General features: G+C 41.9%; 1 protein-coding gene across 1 annotated transcript; it reads left to right on the forward strand.

Moving 5' to 3' along the window:
• The first annotated feature begins 2606 nt into the window (after positions 1 to 2606).
• On the forward strand, positions 2607 to 16832 carry c23h4orf54 (chromosome 23 C4orf54 homolog). Its single transcript, XM_056369739.1, has 2 exons — positions 2607 to 8593; positions 16443 to 16832. The coding sequence occupies exon 1, from the start codon at positions 3936 to 3938 to the stop codon at positions 8571 to 8573; it is 4638 nt and encodes a 1545-aa protein (XP_056225714.1). The 5' UTR covers positions 2607 to 3935; the 3' UTR covers positions 8574 to 8593; positions 16443 to 16832.
• Positions 16833 to 17224: the final 392 nt, after the last annotated feature.

Below are 17224 nucleotides of genomic sequence, written 5' to 3' on the forward strand. Positions count from 1 at the left end.
CAGTTATTCATTCCAATTAGACTGGACACGCTGACTCCGAAACACTCTGAGTTCAACTGGTGCAACCAGTCACTTAAACGTTTGTCTCATCCCATTCAGACTTTGTTATTCTTAGACGGGATTCTTTTCATAGATTTTTATAACCCTGATATGTAGCTGATATCATAGGTTGTTTTTTTTTAGAGCTAGACACTATTGATTATTGTTGTAATGTGTTAAAACAGACCCACAAAGATTCATCAACACAGTTGCGCTCAGCTTTACAGAGCATTTTAGCTTCTTGCAGCTCTTTGTTTTGGTTTTATGGCCAAAAACTGCACTTATATATTATATGTTAAATATATATATGTATGTTATATTATTATTATTATTACTATATTATGTTATAGATCATAGAGAGTTGTCAGTGTTGTGGTTACAGCCTCAAAGTGGACAAAACACAACACAACACACAAAAAAAAACATAAATGCAGTTAGAGTCACTCTGGGGATTGGACTGTTGCTACAGCATCTTTTTTTGATGGCAGAATCAGACAGAAATATATATATATATCTTACATCAGAAACCATGTGATCTGATTTTAAATAATTCACTGTTTTGAAATCATGTGCTGTAAAATAAAACCTCCTAAAACACATCTGTTATATTCACTCATCTGTTTCTGATTACAGACTTTAGTTTTTGTTGCTGTAGTTCATGTGAACTCTGTGACACTTTTACAGTTTAATGTCATACTGTTTTTTCGTTCTTATTCTTTGATCTTGGTCTTTTCATCTATTTTGAAAGAGTTTGTATTGTAGCTGGTAGCATACGTTCTGTTTTAATAATGGTGAAAACTGTAGTTAAGACTGCACTTATCAATATTTTTATATTAACAATGGATCACATGAATATGTGTAATGTGAAAGAGGTGACTCGTACTTTTCTCTGAATGTTTAGCCTCTTTAAACTTGTGGTTTTGGCTCATTCTAATTATCCTCATATTCCCAGCTGTTTGTAGCTACTGAGGTCTCATAACAAGGACCTGATCCAGTGCACCTGTAATTAAGTTGGAGCTGCCATTTATTTGAAAAACACTTCTTTCTTTTTCCCTCTTTCTGTCAGTGAAGATCTGGTATAAAATCTTATGCAGTGCCTGGTATTATCCTCTTGCCCCTCATCTAATATTAGATTGGATTCAACTCTACAAAAATCTTAAGCCTCCAGTTCTATCATCATAAAATAAGAAGTTACAAGATTTAAAGGAAGAACCCGTTTGCATTACACAGTCCCATCTTCATATAACATCCAAAACAAACTCATAGTCATTCATTTTTCACCATGACTCATCTCCACCATATAACTCTGAGTCTCCAGGAACACGTCTTCATATATTCTGGGAGTGTCTACGTGTTGTCAGCGTTTGGAGTCAGTCAGCGTCAACTGTATGTTCTTATAATGTCACCTGAAAAGGGTTGTGTTCAAGGACATTGATTAACAGTATTTTAGTTAGACTGTTTTCTTGATGATGGACGACACAAATATATGTTCAGGGTGTCCTTAATTAACATCCCACTCTTAGTTTGTAGCTTGTAGCTTTGAGGTTCTTATAGGCCCATGGACTGTTGGTGTGTCCGTCCCTTTATCTTTTACAGTGAAACAGTAAAACATGAGCTGTCCATGGTGCTTAACATTCACCTTGAAACCATGTATTTTTGTTCTTTTTTACTTCTTTAGTTATAAATGGGCTTTAACAAAGTAATAATGGTTTTTAAATTCTACATCCCAGAGTTTAAGAGGATATCAAATGTTAGCATGTTGCTCATTCTTCAAAATAAAAGGGTCTACACCCTTCGGCACGTAGACCACTTTATCTTAGAAGATATATAAACTGGTATGGAGTGTGAAAAAGGGGAAGGAGGGGATTGCATGATGGTAAGTGTGGGACGCAACTTTTTTGGGACTCAAAATCAGGAAATCTCGACCTCGGCTGCACAGATCGGATCTGGATTTTTTCTGTGTTTAAATTTGTCGGAAATTGCTGGAAACGTTTTCACTTTGATTTAGTAGCAGATTTGCCTCGCTACAGGTGAGGGTGGCTCACTTTCACCTGGTTTCCAGCTGGATCATGGACTCAAACAGGAACGATGAGCAGTTCCTTCTCCAACAGCTTATGGGAAATGATACTTTGCTACTTGTTAAAGAAGTGAGGATAGATCTATTCTCCAGGTAGAATCACAGGAAGTACAAAAAATCCACAGACCAAATATAATCAAATATGGCTCAAATATAATCTTTCAATTTTAATCATTTGCATATTTGTTTAAGCATTTATTTTTATTATTTTACAATTTATTCATTCCTTTATCCAATCCTTCAAAATAAAAAAGTAACATCAACTCAGATAACTGAAAACAACAATCTTGATTATGACAAAAAATCTGGTCAAAACTGCATCTATTCGTCTTCTCATGAGAAAATGACACATTCATCCTGACTTATTCATGCATCTTTCAAAGGCCCCTCGTGGTCCCTGGCCCCTAGACTGGTCCCCAAACCCGGACTAACCCCTGGCCAGCTTCATCAGTCAGACTCACAGCCCCCCCCCCCCCCCCTCTCTCTGGAGTGTGCGGTTGCTGAGTTGTTGTCACTTGGCTGTTTATCTGCCTTTAGCTGCGTCGTCCCCTCCTGTGTGACATGGCTGCGCTTTTCACATTTTGTCACAAGGCCTTCATCTGAGCCGCGCGTGTATTTTTAAAAAGAGCCAGTGAGCCGTCTGTCTGCACAGACGTGTTTTCTGTTGGTCAGACACAAACGTTGCTGTCATTGGTTTCTGTGTTCTGTCCTATCGTCGTCAGACCCTGTGAGTCTGTATATGATAGATTTGATAAATCTACAGTTTGATGAAGCTTTTATACATAATACACTTGGCCTGTTATTCAATAATATTATGATAGATAAATATATATGTGACATTTTTCATCAAATATTTATATAGAAATAGAAATAATAGAAAGTGATAAACAAATATTAAAATCCACACAAGATTCTATGATTAATAATGTTGCCCATAAAGTTGGAATCATTTTGTTTTTAGACACAATCCTCTGTTTATTCCTATTCAAATGCATGTTGAAATTTGATAGTTATACAGTAGGTAATTATTATTAAATATATATCTTTTTGTTTATAACCTTGGAAAATTTGCGGTTCTCAGCATTTTTGTAAATTAAAATAAAGTTGTATTTTTTATTGAAGGAGTTTGTGACATATTTTCTGTTTTCTGTGTCTTCTATAATAAATTTGTCTGATGTGTTTCTGCTTTTGCAATAAAAATGAAATTGCTTCCTCCATCACTGAAAATCCATGAACTCTAGATATTTTTCATTTCAAAAGTGCTGGACAGAAGATGCTGCTCACTCTCCATCAGCTGCATCAGACGCTGTTTTCAGTCTGTTGTTTCCTCCTCACTCCAACTTCTCTGCTTTTCTGTTTGGTTGAAGTGGGTTTAACCAGTTTTAACCCGCTTCTCCTCATTGAAATGATAAAAAAAAGTTCACTGTGCAGCCTATATTTAGTTATGATGTAACATGGAATCGTATAAAAATTGACATTCTCTAGAGGTAGCCATGCAGAATGAGTATTTATAATCTTTTTTATAAACTCCTCTCAACGACTCCTATTGGTCCGCGAACCCCACTTAGAGAACCATGTGGCCTAGACAGTAGTTGGTAAAGTCTCTGCGCCGTTTTAGATCCTCGGCTTTCGGCTTCGTGTCGCGCTGAGCTGGAATGTCTGGAGCGCGTCCTTGTCATCAGTGTCTGTCTAACAGGACGCGCGGCTTTGCGCGCAGCACCGTCTCTGCCTGAGGGACGGAACTATCCTGGGGGGCTCCATCTCTGTCGCGTCTTCTCTGCCGGACACCGAATGTAAGAGAAAACCCGCCGCTTCAGCAATGAAGACTGAGCAGATCTGTGTGGACACTCCGCTGACTCTCCGGGAGGTCAGGGATCCACTCCAAAAACCGGCGCACAGAGCCGATGATGCCCCGGAGAAGCAGGACGAAGGCAAATACGTGGATTTGGAGATAGTGGACGTGAAGACAGGCGGGGCAAGAACGGAGAAAGACTGTGAGAGAAACCAAATATCTGTCCTCATCAACAACAGCAGCAGCGCCGGAGCTCCGTGCGCAACGGAACCGATTAAAACCGAGGCTGAAACTAAGAACAAAGAGGATTTTGGACCCAGGAAATATTCAGAAGCTGCTAAGGGGGGTCTCTCTGATCCACCACCGTCATTAGTTCATCCTTGCCTTCACACAAAGTCAGAAGATTGTGTCAGATCAGGAGACAAGAGCGAGTGCGCCATAAAGACGCCAGAGGTGTCCAAAGGAGAAGAGAAGGAGAACACAGGAAGAGATGAAGAGTTAGACTGTGGAGACGATTATCTGAGCCGGAGAAGCGATTGTGAGGATGATGATGATGATGATGATTATTATTATGATGATGATGATGATGTTAGTTTGGTGTTTTCTGATGACAGCGTCCAGTGCGTGACGGAGGACGAGTCCCATTACATTACCACGCACGAGATCCAGCTCGCTGAGCTCTCTGACCATGAGGGGGACTACGACCTGAGCGTGGGCTCCTCCACCAGCTGGGACATTGAGGACGACAACCAGGTGTACTCTTTTGTCGATTATGCTTCTTTTGACGGTGATGGAGAGGTGGGGGAGCGGGAGAGGGGGGCCAACCGCCAGCCTCGCTCCCCGGGCGCAGCAGCAGTCAGCAATCTGCTGGAAAGTGATCTGTGCGACGCGGCCAAGTTGAGCAGCTCAGATGAGAGTGTGTCAAAGCTCCAGCAGCAGCAACAGCAGCAGCAGCAGTGTGGCAGGGGGGGGCAGATCCACCTGTCAATCAGAACCACTTCTCGAGCTATAAATGACCCCAGCAACATTCAAGGAGAGGGAAATATTCTGTATCATGCCAGGCGCTCCGGGGACATGAGCCGCTATGTGTTTAGGGGAGTTGATGGGAAGGCAGAGACGCTGCGTGACAGGGCGAAACGTTTCATAGCCGCGCCCGGACGCTTACATTTTGGCGGCAAATTGAGGGGAAAAGAGGTCACCGAGTATTCCAGCGGTGCGTCCAGCGCTGTCAGCGAGCTGGATGACGCTGACAAGGAAGTGCGCAACCTGACAGCCAGATCCTTCAAGAGCTTGGCTCATCCCTACCTTGATGCCATCAATTTCAGCACCTCCAGCGAGTCCTCTGCATCAGAGCACGGGAGAGGGATAAACAGGTGGTCCACGTTTGTCGACCTGAAATATGGCAACATGAACAGGTCACAGGGGTTGGACCAAAGTGTTGTTTCCAATCAGAACGCCAAGGCCTCATTTGAAATAGCCAAAAACATAGACAATAGAGGTTATAAGGGCATTGCATTGGCCAGCATCGACCCGCCCACCGGCAAGATCTTCACTTTGAGTGGCAATAATCCCCATGGCGCCTCGTCATCCACTAAGAAAATAGAGCTGATGGGGAAATTCAGTCAGGGCCACGGCGGAGTGATCACACTCACAGAGACTCTGAATTTTCGTTGCAATGTTAATTCAGGAATGTCTGGGGGAGAAAGAGGCACCAACTTTGCACAAAACGCAGCAGGATCACGTTCCACAGATGAAGTTACCAACAGTTTGCCAAGCGGCCAGAGGAGAGGGGCCAGCAAGCCGCCCTCTAAAACCATGGAGGACACACACAAGAAGGCCATATTCGCCTCCAGCCTGATCAAAAATGTGATTTCTAAGAAGATGCAGTTCGAACAGGAGCGCAAGATGGAGCGAGGGGAGATCAGTGAGTCGCACCACACGCCTTCTCCCAGCTCTGTGCACCAGGAGAGCGACGGCCATAGGGGGAAGGGGAGCAGGGAGCTGCACAGACAGAGCTCCAGGTTCTCAGAGAGCAGCTCTGACTACGCCATAATGTGCATGGATGAATTAGGGGACTTTGTGGACAGCAGCTCATGTGATACTAAGTGCGACTCTCGGAGACGAGACACGGCCGCTCCCGCAACAGAAACTAATTTAGAGCCGGGAAATGAGTTTGGAATCGTTACTAAAAAAGGCGCATTGGAAGCGTCCAAAAGCACGTTGCTTCGCAGCCAAAATAGCGCGTTCAGATGCTGGAAGGACGAGGAGCTCGGATTTCAAAAGGATAATAAAAACGATAAAACTCCGGAGGAGAAGCCGCCTTCAGCTCACCGCAAAGAGGGTGAGCGGGATCATCGCGCAACGGACAGCGGCAAACTGACCAAAATGTCACATTTGTTTGTGCCAAGTATCCAACTGCTGTCCAGTGAAGGAGAGGTCGGACAGCAGCTGCGGAGCGGGAATTATTCTCCGTGTGGCGATGAAGGACGGATACAATTGCGCTCTGACAACACTCTGTACGTCGCAGACTCCAGGAGAGTCTCTACATCCAAATCTCCGGAAATTAAAATCAACTTGCGGAGCGTCAGGGACAATAAAACGGAGCCTTTCGGCGTCTCCAAGCTGCGCGCGCCTAATATAGGCTGTAACACAGCCAGCCTCATCAGAACAGATGACTTCAAGTGCCAGGCTCTGGCTTCAGCGCTGAGGGGTGAGTCCTCAGACAAAGTGCCACATTTCATGGTCAGAGACATCAGAGATAACAAAGGGAAACTGCAGACGCCCATTCATCAGGTGAGAGACGTGCGGAAACTGGTGAAAAGCTCCTATCACTTTGTTTCTCTGGATAACAACGAACATAAATCAGGCTTCCTCTCCGCTAACAGTCACCCAGAGCTGAAGAAGCAGGTGCCCTATCGCAACACTCACTCTGTGTCCCCTATAGTGATAAAGTGTCAGTCTGTCAATACAAACACTAACGGAAAAGCTCCTGGAAACCTTGAGTTAACTAAACAGGAGCCACTGGACATAGACAGGTCGTCTCCAGAGGGCGCCAAAAGTGCTGCACCACAATGGGCAGCAGGGAAAACACCCACAGGTGCGAATAACTGCTCAGAGGGAGGCATCGGTCTGAGGGTTGAAAGCAGAATAGCTTCAAGGAAACAGGAGAAAACATCAGATATCACAGACAAGAAACCTGAGTCGAAGATGTCCAACCAGGGGGCTCTGGAGAAACTCCAGGCTGCTGTGAAAACCATGGAGCAGCTGTACGTGTTTGAAAAGAATGAATGGAAGAGGAAGAATGAGCCTCGGCCACTGACGGACAGCCATGTGCTGTCACTGTTAGCAGAGGAGCACCCAGCTGAGGAGGAGGGGGCCCGAGGCTTCAACATGGACCAGATGGTCAGGAGAGACTCCTACCCCAAAACAGACAAGATGGCTCCAAAAGCAGCAGTGTCCCCCAGCATGGAGAGCCTGCTGTGGCGGGACGACAAAGACCCAGTGAAGGCCCTGCAGATGTCCATCAGCCGCGACGACAGGCTGGTTGCTAAGTCGCTGCAAACCAGCAGCACCGCAGGCAGCAAGAATATCTTCAGCCTGAGCTCCAGCCTGAAGGCGTCCAACACCGTCAAGGTGACTCAGCCCAACGCCATCACACAAACACCTTTCAGCAGCAAGAGCTTTGTCCCCAAGTCCCCGAACCTGCCCGTGTCCTTAAAGATCAGCCAGCAGAGGGTGGGGGGACAGGAAGGAGCCGAGGCGAATGAGGTGAACAGGTCCTCTCTGGAGCTTTCCAGCACCTTGGCGGACAGCGAGAACTACCTAACCATTCCGGTCAAGTCTCACACCAGCAGCAGTAAACAACCCCCGTTCTCTGAGAAAACATCAGTGTGTACAGCCACCACTCAGCCACACCCACCCACCCCCCCAGTTCACTTGGCATCTGGTGCCAGGGGCCAGGAGGACCAAAACCAGACCCCCAGACGCTCCAGTATTGTGATGGAGACATGCTCAGCAGAGACCCCGTCTGCTACCATCTACCACTCCCTGCCGTTGGGCATGTCCACCAATCAGCCACAAGTGTACTGCTTCTCCCCGGCGATCACCCCCGCCCCCACCATTGACCCCTTCCAGGCCACCCAGAGGAAGATGCTCCTGGACCCCACCACTGGAAACTACTACCTGGTGGACACACCCATACAGCCAGCCACCAAGCGCCTGTTTGACCCAGAGACAGGCCAGTATGTGGATGTGCCCATGCCGCAGCCTCCCATGACCCCTCTGCCCATGCCCATGTCCCCCCTGGCCCTCAATCCAGGAGCGTATGGACACACCTACATGATCTACCCGGGCTTCATGCCCACGCCCTCGGTGATCCAGGCCCGGACGCTGGTGCCGTCACAGATGTCGGTGCAGTCGGAGGCGGAGGGAGCAGAGAAAAGCTCGTCGCAGCAGCCGGAGGGCCTGTACAGAGAAAGCCCCTTCTACATGGCCACGGGGAAGTCGCCCCAGGTTCAGCAGCAGGCCACCACCAGCAGACCGCTGCAGGGCTTCTCCAGCGCCAAGCAGCCCGTCATCAGCATCACCTCCCAGCAGGGGCCCCGGATCATTGCCCCGCCCTCATTTGATGGGACCACCATGAGCTTTGTGGTGGAACACAGATAAACAGCAGCTCACCTGGACAGGTGAGTCGCTCTGACTCTTCAGCCAGTTGATTAAGTGAAGAGGGACTGATGTCAGATTGTTTTTACAATTTATTCTTGGTAATAATTTATTTTGAAATGCATTTAAAAACAAAACAGGTCTCATCCCCCTATTTTTATTATGTGATGAATCAGTTTTAAAAACAGCAGTGAACTCACATGCCCTCCTCTGTCCACCATAACTGCTCTTATAACTAAATTCTGTAGCAGTAAATGGAGGTTAGGTAACCCAGTGGCCCCCTCGACTTTTTGGGTTGGGACCCCTTAAAACACAAGTGTCTTCTTTTGTCCCCTTGTCTTTGTTCACATACAGTATGTGCAGTTTATAAGTCCAATTTAAAGTTATTTACAAGAAAATGTCAAAGATTAGAGGAAATACTGAAAAACTTTAGCAATAATATGTTTTGATTTCCTGTGGGGTCCCAGCCCCAGGATGGGAACCACTGAGGTGTCCAAACACACATGTAACAACTTCAGAATCCTCATCATCAGAATACTTTATTAATTCCAGGAGAAAATAGGTTACATTACAACTGCTCCCTCAAGAATGGAAGCGTAACAGCAAAGAATAGAGAATAAGAAGTAGGATTATAAAGATAAAGATAAAATATAAACATTAAATGTAAAAATATGTCCTTATACAATGATATAAAAATTAAAAAATAGAAATATATAAAGAAATATGTAAGGATATGTGTCACTATTATTGAAAGGTGATAGTTAAAATATACAATATACAATATAAATATAAATGTGACAACTCTGACCCTTCACATCTGGAATGGAAATATCACAGCAGTGCATGTTGTATATGCTTCAACAGAACAGATGTTATGTGGAGGATGCAAATCATGTGGACATGAACTCCACACACTATCTGCTGTGGAGTTAAACAGGATTTAGCCTGTCACCTAAAACACTGAGACATCACTGCATAAAACATCATCCTGTCCCTAAAATCTGACGGCACAGACGGAGAATCTACCAGCAAGTGTAACCAGGTTGTTTTATTGAAAAGTCACAAAAACAAAATGACGAAGTTACACAGAGACAAATGGAAAAAAAAAAGATGAGAGTAATACTGACACTAGTTAAAGTCTCAGTGAGGATGATGAGGCCTCAGCACTTCTACTTTATTGGGATTTATTTGTGGCCTAATGAGACATGTCCATGTTTCATTGTTGCTCTAATGTCGCACAAGAATGTAACTCTGGTGTCTCAGAGGTGCTTTACTTTACTTTTCACTCCTACATCAGGCTACTAATATTACTAAAGCTAGCACCACTACTGATATGACCTTTACTATTACTACTTCTTGGCTACTGTCACTGCTGATTCTACAAGCAATGTCCAGCAGTTCAAAAGCAGGTTTATTGTAACTTTGGGATGGAGCGATGTTGGGAAGTTGAGTCAGGGCTGATGCAGAAGCAGTGCTGTCAGGAAACAGGTGTTGTCAGGAAACAGGTGTCAGATGACGGGACGAGTAGGGGATGAAGAATCAGCTGGTATAAATACTGCTGTTGCTGATTGGTGGAGGGGTTTCAGGTGCGCAGGTGAAGCAGGAGGGAATCAGATGGCCACGCCCTGCTAGACCTGCTCACTGAGACAGAAACAGAGGAAACACAGGGAATAAGGAAGTGTCCGGCTATGGAGGCTATGGAAGTGTCAAAATGTGAGATGAATAAATACATATTCATATGAATAGACAAAGAGAAAATATATAATATAGTCATGAAACTACCAAATAATACATCTTTAAAACTCATTAAACATGTATTGGATTTATTTTTTTCACGCTGCCAAAAATTTGAGAATAGTGAGAAAATGAAGTGTTCAAATTTAAATACATCAATAAGCATTATGAAATAAATAATCATTTGAATTAACATGTACAATAGATAGATAGATATAGGTAAATGCTTTATTTATCCCCGAGGGGAAATTCATGTGTTCAGTAGCTCATTAGTAGTAATAATAATAATAATAATTAATAATAAATGATAAACCAAAATAATTAGATTAGTCCACTTCCTTTGGCTGAGGTGTTGTATAGCCTGATGGCAGTGGGAACAAAGGATCTCCTGAACCTCTCTGTTCTGCAGCGCAGTGAGAGGAGACGTTTGTTGCAGCTGTAGCTGCTTCTCTGTCCTGCCAGAATGTTGTGGACAGGATGGTTGGTATTGTTCAAGATGGCCTCCATCTTACATTGCATGTGTCTCTCCACAACAGTCCTGAGTGAGTCCAGACTCCTGCTAAGCACAGACCAAGCCTTTTTTACCAGCTTGTCCAGTCTCTTTGTGTTCATGTCTGACATGCTGCTGCCCGAGCAGACTGCAGCATTAAAGAGTACACTGGCAACCACTGACATGTTAAGCATTTCATCAAAGGACCTGAGCTTCCTGAGGAAAAAGAGCCGGCTCTGCCCCTTCATGTAGATGGCATCCATGTTCAGGGACCAATCCAGTTTACTGTCCAGGTGAACACATAGGTATTTATAAATGTGCACCACCTCTTTGTCCTTCCCTCGAATGTTGACTGGAAGGGTGGGGCTAGACCTCTGAAAGTCCATGATCATCTCCTCGGTCTTGGAGGTGTTCAGAAGGAGGCAGACTTTGTGCTGTATCATGAAATGAATCTGTTATTGAGAAAAATGGCATTATGAAAAGAAAGTGACTTTAGAGACAGGATATTTCTGAGATAAAAAATCTCTTATTCATTTTACTTAGATCACCTTAGATTAATTGGGCTTAATTTTCTTTGGCAGTGTGAGACATGTGGTTGTGTAAAATAAAATCTGGCTTTGAAATAACATTTTAAAAAATAATTAAAAAAAAAAAAGAATAATGATAAAATAATAATAATAATAATATTTAATAAAAATCAAATAATGATAACAAAAATTCATTTAGTTTATTTTGAGCACTTTGGTTGTGTGTCTTTGTGCCTTCATATAACCTCAAAAAAGCAATTTAAGGCAACTTAGTCACAGTCAGTTAACCAGTTTTCTAGTGTAGTGTTAATTGGATGAGGACATAAAGCCAATCATATACTAGGATTCATCATGTGTGAAAAGGGATAGTATGTGATGATAAAGTTTACAATGCAGCACTTCAGCAGGTGCTGGTCCTCTTGTGAATTCTGATATCACAGCAGAGACACAGAGGCTTATATTGATATAAAAGTCTTCATAGGGTCAGTGTATCATGTGTGTGTGTGTGTGTGTGTGGCATGGTGGACATAGTGTGTGTAGGAGTAAAAGGTCAAGCAGTGGCAGGCATTTGTTATGTGTGTACATGGAGAGCTCCAGCTGCTCCTGGACGTCAGGAGGCCGCCTGGCAAGTCCGAGTCGCAGCAGGGTCAGGCAGCTTTTTATAGCACCCGTCATTTAAAGACAGAGAGTGAGAGGCCAGGTTCACATGGCATCTGATCAGCAATTACATAAACACAGCAGGCAGCATGGCAGCAGACAGCCTCAGCTGCACTGGGCTGGACATTTGGAGTTCCCCTTCTCATCTGAGAATGAGCCCCACATACTGGAGCGCTGAGTTATGTTTATAAAGTAAACAGATAGTCTGCAGTCTGAGAAATGGACTCAACACAATTAGGTCAAGTTTGATTTTGCTGCCACTTTCCTTATTTAGAACAGCTATCCCCTCTGTGTGGAGAGTGTTGAAAGCACAGGTAGATGTGAGAGAACATCTGATGTCCTGAGCCTGATGCACAGTTGTGCAGGGGTCTGTTCCAGAAAGCACATTTAACGAACTCTGAACTCTGATTCAGTTTCATTTAAATCAGGAGAGACTGATAGAAGAACAAAGGAGGAAAATTTAGTGGGTTTGGGACCCTTGAGCAGTTGTCCACTTTCTGAGTCATGACATGAAGTCAGAATTTAGGACACCAAATTCTATCTATCTATCTATCTATCTATCTATCTATCTATCTATCTATCTATCTATCTATCTATCTATCTATCTATCTATCTATCTATCTATCTATCTTATCTTGTTATTGGGTGCTACTGGTCAGCGCAGGTGTCATTGATTGTTACCGTGGCAACAGTCGTCTTAGGCCTGAGTTAGCCTGGGGGTAAGGTGTCTGATGTTTTTGTCTTAAAATGAGCCGGTCCCTATTTTAGTGAAACAGTCTGAACATCAGACTGATCTGTGAGCAACATGAAGTCTGGACCAACATTTCAGACCAGTCTGACATATGTCTATGAAACCGGCCCCTGATTGGATGGTTTGATTGGAGAGGGTCAGGCATCCATGGTCAAGATTGTGAAGGGGGGTCACAAAATGGTGATGGTGCTGAAGTGAAGCCGAATGACAGCAGAGAGAGACACTTTGACAGCTTATAATGATTGGCTAAAGGCCAGCATGTCGGGTTGTGATTGGATGGAGATGAGAATGAGTGGGTGGAGCTTAAAGAGAGCAGGAAGGCGTGCACAAAAAGATTTACTTCTTGACTGTCACTAAGCTTCATAACAGCTGATCAGTCAGTTCAGTCATTTTTGAGTGTGTTCATGCTGAGTCAAGTCTGTGTGGGGTGAATGAAAAACAAAACATCTGTGGAGTTCAGATACTACGATTCACCATGGCAACGGGTAAATAAAGAGCAGAGCCTCCATGTGAGTTGGAGAAAATAGAAAATAAATCAGAAAGTTCTGCATGGATGATAAAACCACAAGCCACAATATATTTAAAACATTGAAATATATGTACTCAGCTGTAACCTGACGGGGACGCAGTGCAGGTGACATGTTATATTTATGAACCTGTGACTGTAGCATCACAGTCTGACCCATTCACAGCCTCAGGGTTCTTGTGATTTGCAGATGAAAAAGCAACTAGGTTATAACTCAATGTAAATGTTTCTATTTTACATGACAAACTATTGCTCAACAGCAGATTTAATATATTAAATATTATGCTATATTTCAATATTTTTAATTTGAACATTGTAATTGAAATTCTACTAAAACAAGTTAAGTATATATGTAACCTATTTTCAATGAGTCACTTTTTAACTACATTTAGTCCAGTTTTAAAATATTAAAGTCTTTTCGGCTCCAATACAGTCATCCACTAAATATATCATAATACATTTTAGTAACTAAAGTATGACTTTTACACCACATTACTGCATAATCAGTTTTACTAGCTTACTACCATCTCTCATGTGCTGGCTTTAATGCTTCAAAATCCCTGAAGAGCAGTATTTACAAGCATGTGCTGTTATATACATATATATAGTGTATATATATATATATATATATATATATATACGTCATATACATATGTTATAATTGTGCATATGACAGTTTGTGCTGTTTTGAGATCAAGTTCATTGTTTTTTCCCTCATCACAGAAAAATAAAACCCTTCCCTCCTTTTGACTGTAACAGAAACAGAATGATTTTAGGTGTTTAGTACGGTGGCCCTGAGAGCTCAAAACAACACAGAAAACACATGTAGTGCTTTGAGTGCTCAGGGCCACCATAGTTTTAAGAGCAGAACAGCTGCAGAATGCTCCAGTAGGCAGAACAAAGAGGGACCTCAAGGATGGACTTGGGCTTTATCCATGATTTAATATCGCGATATAATCCAGCTGAAGTATTGCAATATATGATATACATTTTTTTTCTATGTGTTATAATATAATTATATTATTGTATTTCATGTTTCAGGTATAAGTGATTTTGTGTGAAGTTTTTATATGTCACATGCCAAGGTACAATGTACAGTAAGCAAAGCTGTGACATGAGGGTCGGACTGCACAAAAAAAGAAAAATTCAATAATATGAAAAATATTATCTATGGCGGGAAATATCGTGATATTAGCCCAAGCCTACTTGATAACTAAACCTTGTGACCTGCAAACTGATTCACCTTTTAGCCCCATTGACTTATTTGACTGTGTATCACTGTTAGTGAGCGCCTGTATTGACCCTGAGTTATTGTTTTGTATATGATAGTTCATAGACTGTGGATCTGCTGGTCAGTCCACCTTGTTTTATTCATCTGAAGCAGCTGTTGGAAACATGTGACTGTCGTTATGTTTAGAAACAAGAGAAATCAGTCAACCACCATCACGTGTTCTTTCATTATAAATGCAGCATGAAAAAGAACATATTTATAAATCTTATTAAGAAGTGTTTTTGTTGAATGATCTTTTATTATATTTGATTGTAAAGGTTTTGCTGTTTTAGTTTCGGCTGCTATAAGAAGTGCTGTGCTGTAGTCACAGTTTTAGACTTGCAGGTTCATCATCTATGTTATTAAACTTCAACTATGTTAAATTATCCATTCAAGAAAACCTGTCAAACATACAGTTCCACTCTATTTCAACTCACTATTTCAAGTTAGGATAACGTCAGTTATATTCATGCCAATTGTCAGTTTACATCGAATGACAGAAAACAAGAGTTTTAGTTTTAGTGCATGCCTGGAAGTTTGTTAATATGCTAGTGTTGTTTCTTTAAAAACTTAATTCAACTTTCAGCAGTTCATTCATTCAATTTATCATTCATTTACAATTTAAATTAAAACCACTCATTTTTACAAGTTGAAATGAACAAAGCTTATAAATCTACATGATGAAAAGATGATTTGATTCCACTAAAATCCTCTGTAATTTTCTTCACAGTGTGTGTTTGGAATATGTTGTACATTTATACCGGGGGAAAAATGAAAAGGTCACGTACTGGTAGACTGAGTTGTTTTTTATGTGCTGAAATTAAAAAAAACAATCAAACAACAAGCAAACAAAACAATATCATATGACGGATAAAAGATTTCAGTTGCACTTCAGTCAAGGTGGAACTTCTAATGTTGACCTCTGACCTTCACAGTGAGTGTGTGGTGGTGCCATTTGTTAATGACACTGTGTTCACTAATAATTAGTGTCAAGAATATATAAATATAATCCGGTAATCCTCTCCTCTGTACTACAGAGTTTTCACACATGTTTTGACTTCCTTGGTTTTACTCTCCAAGTACAGCATGCGGTGTATTGTTCTATTTTTGGAAACCAGTTATTAGTATGTGCTTTTTTCTGGCTGGTATGACATTACATTAGCTGAAAACTGTTGTTTTAAAGAATGCTAATTCCTTACTTTTATTCTGAAAGATGTTAACTGCAGAAGCCATATTTGAAATTCTCCTTAGCTGTTCACCCAGTCTGGTAAAACTGTGTGCTTAGACCTGCAGTAGGAAACAGATGATGCTGTTGATTTTTTTAAAACATAATTTTTCAACAATGTGAGCACAGTTAATGAAATTCCATTCACATTCATTATATCGGGCTGCAGAGAGATTTCTCACCACCCAGACACATAAAACCATATCTATCTGCATGACTGGATGCCACTAGAAATACGTTGGAAAAATAATTTGGCTGAATAGATTCTTTAAAATCCCAAATGCAGAATAAAATTGTCAGAGTTTTGATTGTGTTGTTGATAGATTGTCTCTTACTTCCTGTACACTAACTGCCAAACACAAAATTACAACATTGCATGTAATAGGGGTGTGCAGCACAGGCAAGAAGTAACATCCCAATATTTTATGATGACTACTATTTCTTAAACATTTACAAATTTTATATTGTATTTTGAACGATCCACTAAAAGCAATTTACCTTTCCATTTATTTATATTTGAATGGCTTGCTGATAAACCCACTGTCTTACTGATGGGGTTTGGTCTAATTCAGAAAAAGATAAAGTCTTCCATTGTCTTGTTTTGTGACTGTTACAGCACTTTGCAGCTTCCTTCTGCCCAAAACTTCTTGTTTAGCGAAATAAATTGTGTAGTGTAAATAATTTTTTCACAGGTCTCAGGGAGGGCCTTGACTGCTTCACTGAAGGATTTTGGGACTTCTGCAGGAAGTTTGAAGCACGGTGCTCAGACCACTGTGCTGCTGTGAAACTGTTATATATAAACTTCCTGGACAGACAGTAAATGTGAAGATAAAAGAAAGTGGTTTGTCATGAGAGAAAAGCTGAGGACGTTGGAGGCTGAAGTGGCGAGCGCACAGTCGGGGACTTGAAATGAAAACTTTTACACTGACTGTTGATATTATTTGATGAGAAATTTGAGATTTTTCACTTTGATGTGTTGCAAATGTACAGAATACTGAAAGGGATGTTACATTAGCTCCTGTTTGTAAATGTGTTTGTGCATCAAGAAAGTTAAATAAAAATGAAACCCTTTTGCAAAGCTGTATGTTGTTAATTGTTGAATGACTAGATGGTAAATTTATGGTTAGCCTAACTTAGCATGTAGACTGGAAACAGGAATCAGCTAGCCTGACTCAGTCCAATTTATACACTCTTAGAATAAAACAATTGTAAAAATAGTGATTGTTGGTTTTAGGGGGAGATAGCTGCTGGAAATGGAAAAAATATTCTTTTAAAACCAGATAGAACAAGACTGTCCTGTAAAAAATGAGTCCAGAGGTCGTCTGTGCAGTGGGGCCCCATTTCATCAAGGCAGATAAAGGGAAATCCTGGCTTGTTTTTGTTAAGTCTCACTAATATAAGTCAGAGCTCCATTCCCTTACTGTGGCTTATAGGATTCCCTGCTCAGTAACCATGGTAACTGATACTGCTGAAC

Source organism: Seriola aureovittata, chromosome 23, assembly GCF_021018895.1.
Source record: "Seriola aureovittata isolate HTS-2021-v1 ecotype China chromosome 23, ASM2101889v1, whole genome shotgun sequence".
NCBI classification, from domain to species: Eukaryota; Metazoa; Chordata; class Actinopteri; order Carangiformes; family Carangidae; genus Seriola; species Seriola aureovittata.